The sequence below is a fragment of the Corvus hawaiiensis genome, chromosome 5 (genome assembly GCF_020740725.1).
Source record: "Corvus hawaiiensis isolate bCorHaw1 chromosome 5, bCorHaw1.pri.cur, whole genome shotgun sequence".
In the NCBI taxonomy this organism is placed as follows: domain Eukaryota; kingdom Metazoa; phylum Chordata; class Aves; order Passeriformes; family Corvidae; genus Corvus; species Corvus hawaiiensis.
The window spans coordinates 37,263,698-37,280,018 of NC_063217.1; the positions used below are offsets into that span (position 1 = coordinate 37,263,698).

The 16,321-nt window shown below is 37.0% G+C and overlaps 1 protein-coding gene across 4 annotated transcripts in view; it reads left to right on the forward strand.

The window, feature by feature from the left end:
- Nucleotides 1–381: 381 nt before the first annotated feature.
- Nucleotides 382–16,321, forward strand: part of GLRA3 (glycine receptor alpha 3) — a 91,678-nt gene continuing 75,738 nt past the window's right edge. The window contains exon 1 of one of the 4 annotated variants that reach the window (XM_048304242.1): nt 382–833. In XM_048304242.1, coding sequence (XP_048160199.1) covers nt 715–833 — 119 coding nt within the window. In that variant the 5' untranslated portion in view covers nt 382–714. Of the gene's footprint in view, nt 834–6,082; nt 6,089–16,321 lie in introns of those variants that run through there. The other 3 variants (XM_048304241.1, XM_048304243.1, XM_048304244.1) reach the window with 3 other exon arrangements.

Consider the following 16,321-nt stretch of genomic DNA (forward strand, 5'->3'; position numbering starts at 1 on the left):
AAGAAAAAGCATACCACCAGACCTACAGGCGAAGCAGAAGCGCCCCTCTTTCCCCAATCCTTTCCGAGACCCGAGGTTCAGTGAGTTCACCCGATCTCTCTGAGGGTCGCTACCCCGTGTAGGCATCGACTCCGCCGCCCCTCTCCCCGCGGGAGGGAAGGCGCTCGGGCAGGGGCCGTTCTGAGCACAGACGTCGCCTGCCAGCCCCGTGGAGCCCTCCCCGCTGCCCGGCGGGACATCTCCCCCCCGGGGCGGTCCCTCCAGGGCGCCCCCTCGCCGCAGCCGCCGCTCCCGGTCCCGCCCCGCGCCCTCCGCGGCGGCCGCGCTCTCCGGGGGGCGGCCGTAGCCGGCCCCCGCCCAGCCTCCCGCCCGCCCCGCCGCCGGCCGCGGCGCTCCCCGTGCCCGGGATGCGTCCGGCGGCGGAGTGCCGGCTGCTGGCAGGAGCCGGGGGCAGGCGGGCGGGCAGGGGGGCTCCCGCCGCCGCCGCGGCTCGGCGCCGCCGCCGCGGCTGGGATTAGGCTCCCACTGGGCTGCGATGCGGAGCGGCGGGGCGGGCGCGGCGGGGCCCAGCGGGAGGGCGCGGGGGACCGCCAGGCGCTGAGGCGGGCGGCGGGCGCGGAGCCCCGGAGCTCTCCAGGGTGCTGGGAGCTGCCCGCCCGCCCGCGGGGAGCCGCGCCGCCCGAGCCCGCCGAGCCGCGCCGCCGAGCCCCTCCGATGCCTCCGACACCGCCGCTCCCGGGCTCCGCCGCGTCTCCGAGCAGCATGGCCCGGATTAGGTACCTCCGCGCCGCTGTCTCGGGGTTTTATCTGTGGGAAGCTGCTGTACTGCTCAGGTGAGTTGCTTTCTTTGGAAAACTAGAGGTGTCCCCCTTCCCGGGTTTCGGGCAGCTGGAATGCCTGGGACGGGTGCGGACAGCCGCCGCGGTCACTGCCTTTTCTCACCACGAACGCCCGGCTACCTGCGGCAGCCAGGCTGTGGGCACAGAATGCGTGAGCTCCACGCTTCCTGAACGGCTTTGTAACATTGCCCTGTCCCGAATTTGATTTTGCATTTTACGAGCAGGAGGTTGCGTACTTCCTTCACCTGCTCGCAGATAGAGTTTCCCTATAAGATCTGTGAATTTTATCACTGTTTTCAGCAGGAATTGTAACATCAATGATATTGAAAATTCTTAAGGTGCAAAGTGTCTACCTGTAAAAGTTATAGAAGGTGATCTGAGTTGGGAATATATAGACTTCATTATTAATGTCGGTTCTTTTCAGCAAAAGGAAAATCAAAGATTGCGTTAGGTCAGAAGTCTTGTATAGAAACAGAAAAACACTAGCTGAGTGAAGATAGGATATGGTCTATAGAAGTTCCCCTAAGAGGGAAAGCACTTGCTGTACTACCGACAGTCTAGGATTTGAATTATGAAAGTTGGCAACATATCCATAAATTATGACCTGAGTGGAAGATTGAGGTTCATACGGCTTTCTCTACTTTCTGCCCAGCACACTCTTTCTAGGTGAAGTAATGTTATTATATCAAGGCAAACACTGCAACTGTGGTGATACCAGGCTAAAATGAACTTGAGTCCTCCGTGAGGGAAAACTTTAAAAGAAAAATCACACATGTAAAGAAAGAGACTTCAGTGTCATCATATATTCACTGCTAATGCAGTTAGCTATGCTTGTTATCAACAAACATTCTAGCTCCGTATCACAATAAACAAACTATGGCATATAATATGACAGTGCCAAACTATTTTAAGAATCACATCGTTACTTAACAAAGACAAAAAAGGAAACTTATATTTGAAAAGAGAGTTTGGGGATTATACATGTAAGGGATTTATAACCATGAAGTTAAATCAGCAGCGTGTAGTGTCCCACAATGATGGCACACTTCACAAGTACTCACAGGTTTATAGCAAATCTTTCCTTTTTGAAGTTAATTTAATTACGTGCTTTGCATCAACATATGCAACATTAATAGTTTATAATGCGATTTTATTGTAAATGTGCCTCAAGAAAGAGATTTTAAGAAACTTGGTCACATGGTTTGAGATTGACACTGGGAGAAAAGTCAATGCATGTATATTACACTTCAAATTTTTCAGTGTGTTTGATGTTCAGTGTAGGTGACCAAATCCTTGTATAGTGTAGGCAATGCAAGCAGCACTATGCTATTATTATTCTATTTCATTGTGTATATTATAGAACTTATTTTTCCTCTGCATATTTTTTCCATCCTACTGTTGAATTGTTCATCCTTTATTTTAATGATATAAAAACATTTGTTCCAAGGGGGAAAAAATCTATAAAGTCAGTTATGAAAAGCATCCAGGTGTTTTGCATCACATACATCTGAACTAATATTTAATTGTTTCCAAATGTATACAGAGATCTTATTTAGCATAAATTCAAACTATTCTCTTCAATGTCCAGATAACTGTGGTATTTTCCACCTTCTGCTCATAAATAGCCATTTTATGATAATGAACATGGTTACTGTGCACAAAGACTACATGGTTGGAGAAAGAGTTCAGAAAGCTGCTCTTGATCTGTGTATATCTTCCATATCAATCTCAAGATAGAGACAGCTGGTGACTTTAGGTCTAATAATAATACATGAGAAACCTGAGTCAGTGCAAACACACTGGAGTCTTCTCCACATGCTTTAAAATGGAAAAAAAGAAAAAAAAGAAAAAAAAAATTAAAAGCTGTAAAATTCTCAACTCTCCTGGAGCCATTAATTTTATTTCTTTTCCAACTTAAGCCTTGTGAAATGATTTCCATTGGAGCAAAGGGAACAGGAAATAGTAGACACAGACTTGAGCCTTAGCACCTATATAACACTTGATGAGAAGATGGATGTGCTTGCATTTCTAGGAACAGTCAAACCTTAAGTGGTTTACTTGCTTGCACATTTTGGAGGAAATAATGTTATCTTCTCCTACATTGTGCAACTTTGAAACTTTTCCGGTCTTCTTTAATGAACTGAAGGCTGTGTGAGAAAACTGAATGAAACTAACAGGAAAAACCTTCATTACTTGTCCAACAGCCCTGAGGATATTTAAAATTAAAGTTTAAATTATATGCCTGTGAAGATAGAAAAGGGATGTTTTTCAGTATAAATTTAGACTTGCTACTTTAATGAGCAAAGTCTCAAGATGCATGCTTCACAAGAAGAAACTTCACCTGATTTATTTTTTTTTAATTTTTAATTTTTCATTCCGCATCAGAAGACCCTTCAAATTGCAATGACTGAAACAAGACGTATATTGGTCATTATAGGATCTAATAATTAGTTTGATCTCCGAAAGACATTGTAGGGGAAAAAAAAAACATTAGAAGAGCAATGAAGCTGGCAAAGGGTCTAGAGAGTAAGTCTTGTGAGGAGCAGCTGAGGGAGCTGGAGTTGTTTAATCTGGAGAAAAGGAGGTTCAGTGGGCACCTTATTGCTCTCCACAACTCCCTGAAAGGAGGGTGTAGCCAGGCAGGGATTGGCCTGTTCTCCCAGGTAACCAGTGACAGCACAAGGGGAAGTGGCCTCAAGCTGTGCCAGGGAAGATTCAGATTGGATATCAGGAAGAATTTCTTCATGGAAAGGTTGGTAAAGCATTGGAATGGGCTGTCCAGGGGGGTGGTGGAGTCACAATCCCTGGAGGTGTTCAAGAAATTACTAGACATTGCACTTAGGGCTGTGGTCAGGTTGAGAAGGTGGTGCTCAGTCAAAGGCTGGACTTCATGATCTTGAAGGCTGATCTTTTCCAGCCTTAATGATTCTGTGATTATCTGTAGTCTTTCATAATATTGTGCATGTTTGTACTACTATGTCATAGATTAACACACATATTAATAATATATTAATAGACCATAAGCATGAAAACAATGGTTAAAGCACATAACACTCTGGTTTATGCAATATTTTTGAGGATGGAGAGAAAAGCTATTATCAGACCCAAAGTAAAAAAAATATTACTTATTACTACCAGTCTGAGCCCGAATGTGATACTAAGAGGGTGCAGATGTAAAAAAGAGGGTAAAATCTAGGAAAAGGAATATAATTTATCCTAAAAATAACTTTAATTTGCTACCAAAGAAAGAAAAAAATTCTGAGATATGGTTTGAAGTTATAATAATGTCTAAGACTGAGTATTCTTCTGAGTTTTCAATAAAGTAATAGTGTTAAAAAAAATCCTCTGGATTTGCCTGAATTCCAAGAAGTCATGACAAAAGCAAGATCGTATTTGTAGAGTCAACACGAAGATCAGATTTGTGAGTCAAACAGTTTTATAAGAGCTCAGGAACTTTCATGGACAGTAGCACTGATCTATTAGAACTACCCCATCAGGGACTTGCCATGGATTTGCTTTTCCCTTAAGGGGTGCAGTGTATCTATTTTATATGCAGACCAGCATGTGGGGAAAGAACAGGGCGAAAAGGTAGGGGGCACTGTGGAAATGCAAAATAGATTCTCCCTATGTGGTATTTCTTTATTTATCCATATTAGCATAGACCAAGAATCATGCTACAATTAGATTATTACCTCTTTCCTTCTTCTTTTCACTACTCCATCGGACTTACACTGAAGGAAACAGTATCACAGACCCAGATAATGCTCTAAAAAACAGATTTTTGTGGAAAAAAGCTCCATGCAACCTAACTTTGGGACATATCTGAGTTCACAGTTAACTGATTTTGAAATTGTTCCTGCATTTCTTTGCAAATTGATTTCAGGTGAATATCTATAAGAAGCAGAAGTCATTATCCTTTAAGCCAGTATTAGTTCCTTCAAATAATGAAAGAGAAAAAATACAACAGCTTAAAACTATTAAATCTGACATAGCATCACAGACGTCTTTGAAAATAAAGATTTTCAGGTGTTCTAATGCAGCTTCAGTAGCTTATTAATATGTTAAGAATTAGACCTACAATACTACTCAAGAAATGAAAGTGTCTGTTAAAATCAAGATACGAATAAAAGTACACAGAAGAAAATCTATTAATTCAAGATGACAGCACTGAGGCACAGTACCATTCCTCAGCAGCCCAGACTCAATTTGAAAGATAGTTTCTGTGGAATAAATCAGTTTACAGACTCCAGGTCTAACGAAAAGCACTTAGCACATCTCAGGAAGTAGCAAAGGAAGGGGAGGCAAGCTGGGAGTTCAGTTTCCCAGCAGGAAGGAGCAGGATTCTGCCATAAATGTTGTCAGTCCCACAGCACTTGTATGAGAGAAGAGCAGTTCAAACATTCCAAATTGATGAGCAAAGTTAGTAATGAAGAGGTATATCCAAGGTCAAAGCCAAAGGGTCAGGGCAGCAGGTGAGGCTCACGATCAAAATTACGAAGGTACAAGACTGGGTGAAAGAATGCTTGCACACTCTCATGCAGAGACCACAAGAATCTCCCCAGCACTTCTGAGGGTGAAAAAAAAAGATAAACAAACAAGATAAAAGAAAAAAACAAGTCATTAGAGAAGACAGTGAACTCCTGCTGAGGGTTCTACAGAACAAATACAAACAGCTCTGTTTCAAGGCTTGGTTACCAGAGCTCACACTGAGCCCAGTAAGTAAAACTCCTGTGATGAAGCATCCTTCTAAAAGTCTAGGAGGAGAGCATCAGTACCTTTAGGGAAGTACTGTACTTTCCAAAACTCAGAAAAAAGTGACAAAAGGGGGTTTTGTGACCAAGAATATGTAACTTAAATTCTCTTGTATTTCAGCTCTACCAATTTTTCATGTATTTCTATACCTCTGTAGACACTGAAATCCCTTTGTACCAAATAGGAGTTTCTCCATGAGTACAAATTTGATTATGGCTTTAGCTATCCATTCTTTATTTCTATAAAAACTTGGTTATTTTTCTAAGTGATTACCATCTTTATAATTTTGGGAAAGGATTAGATATGTTTGTGTTTACAGTACTATAAACTGTAAAAAAAATAAATAACATAGAAATTTCAATCAAACACAAAAATCTTTCAATTCTTACAGTGCTAGTGACATTTTCTTACTTTTCAACCTCTCCTAATTCCTTCCTAGCCAATTGATGATAACAACAACTGAAAGCAAGTAATATTGTGAGATGTGCTGTACTTCTGTATGATGATAAATGTTCTTGTCCAGGCATCCTAGGAATCCTGACAATCAGAGAAAATGAAAATTTTTACAAGATTAGAGCTTCTTATTTTAACAGATTCAGAATACAGGCTTCAAATGACCTTACTGACTATTACATAATAGTACCTATGGGGAATTATTCCTGCAAATCAGCTTTTCTCAAGTAATGGAAGATGAAGAGCCCTTGTGTGTGGTGTTGCTTCTTGTCCTCTTTACTGCTTTTCCTACTAATTTTTGTGATGTTTAGTGATATAATCAGTAAAGGGACATAGCAAATAGAAGATATCACTTTCACTGATACATAGGCATCATGAATAGGTCAAGTAAAAGGCACCTTTTTGAGGAGACCAACTACCAGCAAAAAGGAAACATCTCAGAGGGCAGGAAAATACACAGCAAAAAACTATGTTTAACAAGAATGCAGGACCAAAACAGAAGAATGAGAGGAACATTGGGAAGCAGAATATTTTGCTCAGTAAAGTCAAGAGAAAAGGGTGAGAATCTTAAAGCCTGTACTTTTTTTCTAGCTCAATCCATTATTTTTTATAGCTTCTGAGGCAATATTATCCTACCTGGCTGATGTTCTTAGATGTTGTGGCAATGGAAGTGCAAGTAGTGAGAATAAAAAGAAAGAGCGAAAAAAAAAGTAAAAAAAAATAGATGGTGTGTGTTTATACAGATATAACACAATGCATTTCATTATTAGTTTTCCAGTTATATGTCTAATTAATTGCTTCAATACACATTATTGAATACAACAGCAAACAGGGTAATAATACTCAATCTACACTTAACTGGACATTCTACCTAATGAACAGAAAAACAGAATCAATTATGTTGGAAAAGACCTCTAATATCATCAAGTCCAACCTATGAATGAACACCCCCATATCAACTAGGCCATGGCACTATGTTCCATGTCCAGTCTTTTATTAAACACCTGCAGGGACAATGACTCCACACTCCATCATGTTTTATACAATTTTTCTATACCACATACCACCCTGTTATTTCTCTGGGCTGACACTGATGTACAAAATGAGTGGGGACAGCAGGGAAAGCCAGGGCTATTTCTAGGTAGGAACTTCCCCAAGGAAGATCAGTCCTCTTTGATATTGTTATTACTGAAGTCTCCTTCTGGTGACATGAAACATTAGCAAAATGCAGCTTCCAAGGGAAACACTTTGACACTACAGAAAAGGTAGAAAATTTCAAGAACACTCTGGTCCTACGTAGTCATGGTCAGTGATGAGGCTTTTGAAATAGTGGAGCTGCACGAGTAGTGGGGCTACTGACTAATACAAATCAATGGTCATAGGAAAAAGCAAAGCAGCCGATTATCCCGAGGCTCTTTTAGTGAAACAATAGAGCAGAACACGGGAGTACTAAATTTTCTCAGACTGTTCCTTAGGTTGAGCTAATTGCTGTTAACCTGCATGGGATTCTTACAGTTAAAATTAATTCAGGAAGAATATCATAAGCAAAATCAAAACAGCTATGAAATTTAAAAAAAGCAAACTCATTTTCCTCTTTATAATTAAAATTCAAGTTGTAGTTATATCTACATAACCTACTGTCTTAGTTTCATTCCCTCTTTGATCTAAGATAGATATCTAAACACATTTAATCTAAAAAAAGAGTTGGATTATGCTACCCATCACACCATTGCTCAAGGCTTCATATACTATGTACTGTTTATGTTAAGACTCTGCTATGTCTAGAGTTTATCTCCAGTTCCTTGTGAAACGCAAGCTGAATACATTCTCCCTTTTTGAATTTTGAAAAGTAAAATACAAACCCAATGCAATCCTAAACAGCATCTCTGAGGATCCACAAGTACCAGAGTATGTAATTTCACAGATCACTTTCTACAAAATTGGCTGTTCACAATTTTGTACAATTTTTAACCAACAATTAACATTAATTAATTTTAATTTCAAAGGTAACCACACAGCAGAAATAGCTAGCCAATACAGTTACTCCAGCATGGTTCCCAAAGGTTGCTTTTCTTTTCTTTTCTTTCTTTTCTTTTTTCTTTTCTTTTCTTTTCTTTTCTTTCTTTTCTTTTTTCTTTTCTTTTCTTTTCTTTTCTTTTCTTTTCTTTTCTTTTCTTTTCTTTTTTCTCTTCTTTTCTCTTCTTTTCTTTTCTTTTCTTTTCTTTTCTTTTCTTTTCTTTTCTTTTCTTTTCTTTTTTCTCTTCTTTTCTTTTCTCTTCTTTTCTTTTCTTTTCTTTTCTTTTCTTTTCTTTTCTTTTCTTTTCTTTTCTTTTCTTTTCTTTTCTTTTTTCTCTTCTTTTCTTTTCTCTTCTTTTCTTTTCTTTTCTTTTCTTTTCTTTTCTTTTCTTTTCTTTTCTTTTCTCTTCTCTTCTCTTCTCTTCTCTTCTTTTTTTGTAACTATGGTGACTTGACATCTTAGTGGGGGACTACAGAGCTTAGAGACTATTTTGGGAAAAGTTGGTTTATAATGTCCTGGGGTACAGTGGGACTCAATTACTAAAAATATCCTGAGTTTTTGTCCTGCTATGTCTTTAATTTCATAAAGTGTTTCAAAACTGCACTGTCCTTTATTATTCAGTAATGCACAGGAGAGTCCATTCCCTGAGCATGTGTAGGCTATGACATCTCCATCTTCAGGGACCAACTAAACTTCCAGGTATTTGAGCAATATATATCCTAAGAGTGCCCTACTAGATTAAATAAATGTCACAAAGTGGTAAATTGCCAGCAAAAAGAAACACCTTGAAATCAATCATGACAAAAGCACTGACTTCACACAGCCAAGTTGTGGCTAGCTCCTGTGTTCTAAAGTGTCAATTCTGTGCCCAAGCACCTCTGTAGCACTTCTGTGAAGGGATGTGTGTCTGTGGGATCTTTTCCTTGATGTTATTGGGTCAGATCCATTACCTCTGACTCATCAGTATTAGAACTAAACTCAAAGTGGGCAGATTTCAGATCTTATCTGGAGTAAATCCCCTAAAAGACATTTTTTAAAATCCATAGTGGTTTTTTTTTCATTGCTTTATTCCAGTAGAAAGAATTCTTTCTGGAAAGTTTCTTTTCTTTGCTTTTTCTTTTTCTTTTTCTTTTTTTTTTCTTTTAAGGCAACTCTTAATTTGTAAGAGTTAAAGTAGAATAAAATATCTTGCAGTTTCCCTCAGTTCTTGTGCACTAAAAATTGGTAGTCAATTGTTTTGAACATAATATTGCAAGCTTTTACCACAAAAAATGAATATGAAATGTCCCCACTTGAGACAGTAATCTATGATTACAAGAAGTACAATAGAGTGGGGAACTGGAATTAAAATGCTATTTTCCAACTTCTCCACATTTATGTTAAAATTTTACCAATTTTATCTCCATAGCTTATCCTAAAATTCTATCACTCTGCAAATGATCTCTCAAAATATCTCAAAATATCTCAATTTCTGTATTTCTGTTGTTTCTCTACATGTGTCTTTGGATTTAAGAGTGCTCAAATTTTCATCTGTAATTAAAATGTGAGCACAAAGGCACTTGTTCAAATTCCCTAAAAATAATGGTTAACAGAATGCTCTTTTTCATGCTTTTCAACAGGGATGACTCCTTCAGGAGAAAACGTGTCTTGCACATAATAAAGCCTGTAATACTGTTTGGGAAGGGGGCAGCCTCCTCAATGCCTTCATGATGATCCAGGGAAGGGGCTCTACCTGGACCCCATGAAGTCCCTCACTCAGCTGGTGGAGGATTTGTGAGGGCAGTGGGAGATCAGCACAGGTCATGGCCCTTCCTTCCCTCAGCTTATTTCTAGTTCTTCACACAAAACTCAGGATACTGGGATGATAATTAAGGGGATGCTGACATAATGAAGACTGGAATAGCAAAGACTATATATGTATCTGAGGGGAAGTTTAAACACCACTTTCTACGTGTGAAAGAGAATGCGTGTAGTGGACCAGGATAATTTTGGTGGAAGCATGAAAGGCTAGCAGCACCGTTTTCTTAACCTTCACATTATTTTCTCTGACTTACTCCGTAAGGAATATGCTTCAGTGCATGCATTAGGAATACTGGGTTCTGTCATTATGTGGCATGAATTCTGTCACTCTCATCATCACCCTGAAGCTCAACTCCAGTTTTGTTAAAGAAAGTCTTATACTGATTTATAACAGTGTTGATCCTGGATAGAATTAATAAAAAGGAAAAAATTACTTAATCCACATATCTTATGTAAATTAACATGGCTGGTTGAACATCACCATTCCTGTCTCACAAAAGATTCCAAAGCACGGAAAGATATTCTCACTTTTTCAATGCATAAAAAGAAGTTTAAGTTGCAGAAAGCAGGAAAAAACTCTGCTAATTCTGTGGGGAAGAAGTTCAGAGTCTTTGAAAATTAGAAACTGAGACTCCAGTTCCCATTGACATTGGAAAACTGATTGGGACTGACAAAATAGAAAGGACACTGAGCAGTATTCCACCCAAGCCTGCCAGCATTTCATAAAACAACATTGAAACATATATGTTTCCGTAAAACACCATTTAATGAAAACAGTAGTTTTTCAACTAGAAATATTTTGTCTTAATTGAAAATTCTAAATTAATGCTAATAACGCAGATCTGCACTATAATTAGCCAGCTAATCAAAATAAACAATTTCATGTGAAGCATTTTGGGAAAAAAACTTTATACAGTGACTTTTCAGGCTATATTCAGCTTTTCTCTAACAGAACTTTTATCAAACTTATTTTAGAAAAAAGTCAAATCTTCTAAACAGCCATCTGGCATGCTCACTCAAGATACAGGATTGATAAAAGAAGTGTTTCCCTAAGACAAACAAAATAGTGTTTAATCTAATTGTGGTTCAATCTTCACAAATCTGGGGTTTTAATTCAAAATTAATTTTTTATCTAGGTATGATAAACCTCAATCATTCTAATGTAAGACTTTCTGAGAAGATTTTTATGCATAGTAAAAATTGAGAACAAACACAGAAAAAAAAAAACATTTTCAGTTTTGGTTATGGTTTTCTACTCATAAAAGTGGATTTTTAAAGCAAAACAAGAAAAAGAAGGAACAGAATACATATGACATTATAATTGACCATTAATTATGATTACAAGAAAGATATCTCTTCTACAGATGTACACTTTAGTGGACATTGTTTCTGTTTATACTGTTGAGAGTACAGCAACCTAATAAATGCAAAGCTGATGGGGCACTGCCACAACAGCAGAAAATCCATTAGAACTAGAAAAGTCGGTGATACACATCTCTACAACTTAAAGGGCATCTTGAAATGTATTCAAAATACAGAAAGAAGCTATAATCTGTAGGATTCTGTTAGCAGAATTCACAGGTTCTTCCTAGATCTAGGAAGAATTGCCTTGAGAAACAAGAGTTTGCTGTCAAAAGTCTCATTTGCATTAATCTGCCTTTCAATCTCGTGTTGCCTCATTGTCATCAGCAGCATTACCATTCATTATGGCGGTGAAAGACGCCAGTCATTTCCTGTGCAAGTTCAGCTGATTAGGGGAATCATGCATTAACCATGACAATAAATGTAATTATTCAACTCTGACAGCTTTAGAGAAGAATACCTGGTGTAACAATGTAAAATATTCAAGAAATTATTTTACTTGGTTATTTTGCAATCTATCCATTATGCCAATAACTTTTCTCCATTATCTGAGAATACACAAATTACTCTTTTTAGTGAGAGAATAATGCAAGTTCAGACTACTATAAATAAGTGGTTTACAGATTCTGTAATATTTAAAAAAATACTCCATTGCTTTTAGCCAAGTACTATCAAAAAAACCCAAACCAAACCAAATCAAAAGTTAATTAAATTTGGAGAAGATCTAATTATTTTTAATTAAAATATAAAGTTGTCAAAACCTAAACCCATTCAGTAGGTCCTTGGGAGAGTAAAAGATTTGTCAGAATTTGAATATTTGAAATATTCTCTGCTCCTCTTTGAGTTAGCTTTTTCCTCCCCCAAAAATGGGCTGAATAAATTAAAAATGGTAAGAAACTAAGACCTGAGTTTAGAACATTTATAAAAATAGTCTATACAACAGGTTAAAAGACTATTAAGAGGGTGCGTCAAGGAAAACAATGAAAAATGTTCAGAACAGAGTCCTGAATCATAAAATACAATGATTCACATGCTGCATGGCTAAAGCTGGCAACAGTGAACTTGTCTTATAAAACAAAGCAAAATTACAGAGACAACCTGTAGTTTGTTGAATCTTAATTAAGATAGAAAGCCCTGCCCATAGGATTAGGAAGAATGCTGACAAATTAATTTTCTTCCTTTACCCTAAGAGATTCTTTTTTCCCAAGAAAGGGGTAAAGCATTGTGCTTATATATATGTACCAGGTCACAAACAAACAAACAAATTATATAAATTTAACATTATCTAGACTATAATATACTAGAATGATGATCATATCAGAGAGACTTAATCAGAAGACTTAAAATCACATTATTCTCTCTTTTTTTTCTCTCTGTTAAGAAAAGCTGAAACATTCCACAGCAATCCAAAGTTTTTTGAAACTATAGTCCACACTTTATATAATTTATGTTAACATGTGTTAAATATGTGTTTACTTTAAGAAGCTGTTTTACTTCCATGACAAGCATGACTAGAGAAAGACTGGAGGGCTGGAGGAATTCTCAACTGTATTAATAATAGCAAAAAATATAACACCATAAAGGTATCAGGAACATCATAAAAATATGCTTTTAACCATTGCCTAAGCTACAGGAGCATTAAAATTTAATGTTAATTCTGTAGTTGAAGCACAAAAACGATTTTTATTCAAATCTGAAAGAAAGTATTTTTCTAATAGTTGCATTGAAATGCAATCCCCTATATATTTCATGTAGCTTCGATTTATAATCACTAAAGTAATAATAATGGATAATTAGTGAACTTAAAATTGAAAGTTTTTGTTTGATGCACATAAAAAATGTTATTTTGGCTGAAAATGTGTCCCAATGCAACTCTACTTATATCTGGAACATTATATCAAAAAATTAATCTATTTGCACTCAATCAAGATAAGACAATAAGAGGGCAACTAGAAAAATATAAAACTGTGAAAAGTCAGTAGAAAATCTAAATTTTATACAAAATATTTAAAATTTTCTTGAGAGCTTTTCTTAGAAAATACCTATTTAGAATCTTGGTAATAGAATGCTTCTGCTCCTCTTAGTTGATATGACAGTCTTTTCTCTGGCCAACATGAGTTAAGAATTCTATGTTTTCTCTGTTCTGATAAAATTATTATTATCTAAGACATTGCAGGATATGAAAATCTGCATTTTCCTTGCACTAGGAACTGTCAACTTTTTGACCTACAACAAGTAAAAGAGATTTCATCTTTAATTAGCAAGAAACACATTATTGTCAGTTCTAGCAGAAATAAAATGAAAAGCACTTTGTTACCACTTCAGTCTTTGTTAACACATTGCAAACTTAATTCTTTCTCCTTCCTTTACTATCTTTGGCTTTATTACATGCCACCCTCTTCCACTATTCTTTCACCCTTGGAAATGGGGTTTTTTTGGTCCCTCAAAATGAAATTCATTTATTCACCAGTAAATCATTATTCAAATAGAGTTATTTTCATGCTGGGATGCAAAGGAGTTGGAAGGAAATTCTCTCCTTGTATTAACCTTGAATGGTAGAAGGTAGCATTGTCTAATTCAGGCATCTAAGCTAGGAGTTCAGTTACCCTGACTTCATGATGCACATGTGAAGAGCTTGTCTTCCAAGAATAATGCAGAGAAGGAGATGAATTTTGTGTTTTGTTTTGTTTCTCAGCAGAAACTATCCCTGTGTGAGCTAGAATGGAACAGCAGTGACAGCTGATTTTATAAGTCACTTTCAGTAGTGGATCCATGCAGCTGTGACCCCCTGACATAGCTCTTGGCTTTCCAGAATGGCCCTGGATTTTCATTAATAAATACTGCTGATGAATAGCCTCCAATCAGAAAAGTCTATTTGTCTTTTATTTTCTATGAAGCCTTTTAATTTTCAGTAAAGAGATTGCTTTTAAATGATATCAAAATTTTTAAAAATATTTGCTTAAAAAAATATTTATCCTGTCTTCTGAACTCCCACTCCACAGTATTTGCTAATCTTCAAGGTTTCCAAATTTAAAATTCTTTATTGCAGTAAAACAGAGACTTGTATTTCTCTTCTGACAGCTATCTTAGTTAGCTAGTTTAAACACATCACACCTCAAAAGAATATCTGTGTCACACTACTTAACTGAACAAATGCATTTCAATGATCAACTGTGCACAAATTTGGAAAAAACCTTAGTGTTATCCCCAAAACCCACACAAATTAGTATTGATTATGCTTTACATTAATGTATGATATTTTTTGGTGTAAAATGGAAGGCAATTTTTTTTGTTTCTAAAAAGAGCAGGAATTATTATTGTCAAAACAAAGAAAACACTTTAATTTGGATGGGCTTGAGGCCTTCAGTAACCATTCCTGTAATATTTCTTGTTTTTTATTTTAAGCTGTCACATGCTGGAACATTCTACTCTCAATTTTTGTCAGGTTTATATACATGCCTTGAACAATGTGTGCAAATTATGCTAACTATAAACTCTGATCTTGTTAGTCCTTTACCTAGTTAATTGGTAGATCAGTTCATTAGAGACATTACCATTACATAAAAAGCCATCCTATGCTTCTGACCTCATCAAATTAAGAGCTTCCTTTCCCCCTTAATTCTGCCAGATGTATTTTATGAAGGTGTATATTTATATAGAATATGAACCCTCAGAAGAGGGTTTGAAGGCTTTCTTCATATCATAAAATCTTATTGCTAAAATTTTCAAAAAGCAAAACACCATCAGATGATCCAACATCACCAATTAGAGGATCATTTCCTTCCTAGCATACCTCATTAATTACATGGTTATACTGAATAATTTTTGTTTTAAAAGCTGATGAATTCTATCACCATTTTTTCAGCTATGGAATTGAGGAAACTAGTCATGAGATTAATTCATCTAACCATTGCTGGTGAACCAGTGAATAAGTACCTCTAGACTAATTTACAGGAATGCTTTTGTATGTGAGATGCAATTAAATGCATATTGGCTGCAGTTTTTGCTTTCCTTCTAAGGGTGTAATTAATTCCTTTGAGCTTCTCTGAGAAGCATTTTAATATGAAGTGCATTAAAAACATTCAAATATCAGCTGGAGAGAATGGACCACAAACACAACATCCAATTGCTCCAGGGGTTTGGCCACACTTGCTGTCTGATAGAATAAGTTAAATAATGAAATGAAAGACCTACTGGACCATCACAGTCCGTGTAGCAGCACTGTAGTATGCATTATAAGATGAAATGCAAACCTTCTACCTCTCTGAACTACTAAAATGGATTGTGTTTGAAAGAAAATTAGCAATTTATGATCAGATGAAAAAAATCCCCAAGACAAATGTGACAGTAACCTGGTGTTCATGTAAGATTTTCAAGAAAATTCATTAGTAGTTTACCTATGGGAGGGAGAAAATGAATTTATGGTATAATTCAAAGATCAAAAGTAAGTCTGTGAGTCTCTGGAGACTACTCTCAGACTAATTTGGATAAATTACCAGACTGTCCTAAGTTGGACTTGGAAACATCTCTCCAGGAAGTTTCCAGTGGAAGGTATAGTTACAGCACACCATATTCTTTCTTTATCTCTGTCACCTACCTGTAGCAGCAACAAAATGAGAAGATTCAGCAAATGGTGTGAGATGTAATTTCATCCTTCACTTTTGTCTATACTGTTCTTATTAAGCCCTTCTGGAGTGATACAATCTTTCTTATAGAAATGCTGACAGTAGTCCATTACTTCTTTTCTTCAATATTTTCAAACAAATATGTATCTTTTAGGGCTGAAACCAGACACTGAAAGCAATTTTTTGATAACCCACCTTGAAGATGAATGTTTAAATTAGGGAAATCAGTGAAAAACAGCACTTTTCTGCAGTACAAAAATGATAAGTCTCAAAGACAGCAGGACTGAAATTACCTTTGAAAATATACCTTTAAAAATAAAGGTTGTATAAAGCACATTCATATGTAAAGTTTCTTTCCTTTGTTTGTGCTTTGGTAAAAGTGTGCAGAAGTTTGGGACAGATAGAAACAACTTACAGGTAGAACACAGTAGTTCTTAAAAAAAAAAAAAAGACGGGAAAGCAATCTGATTTTT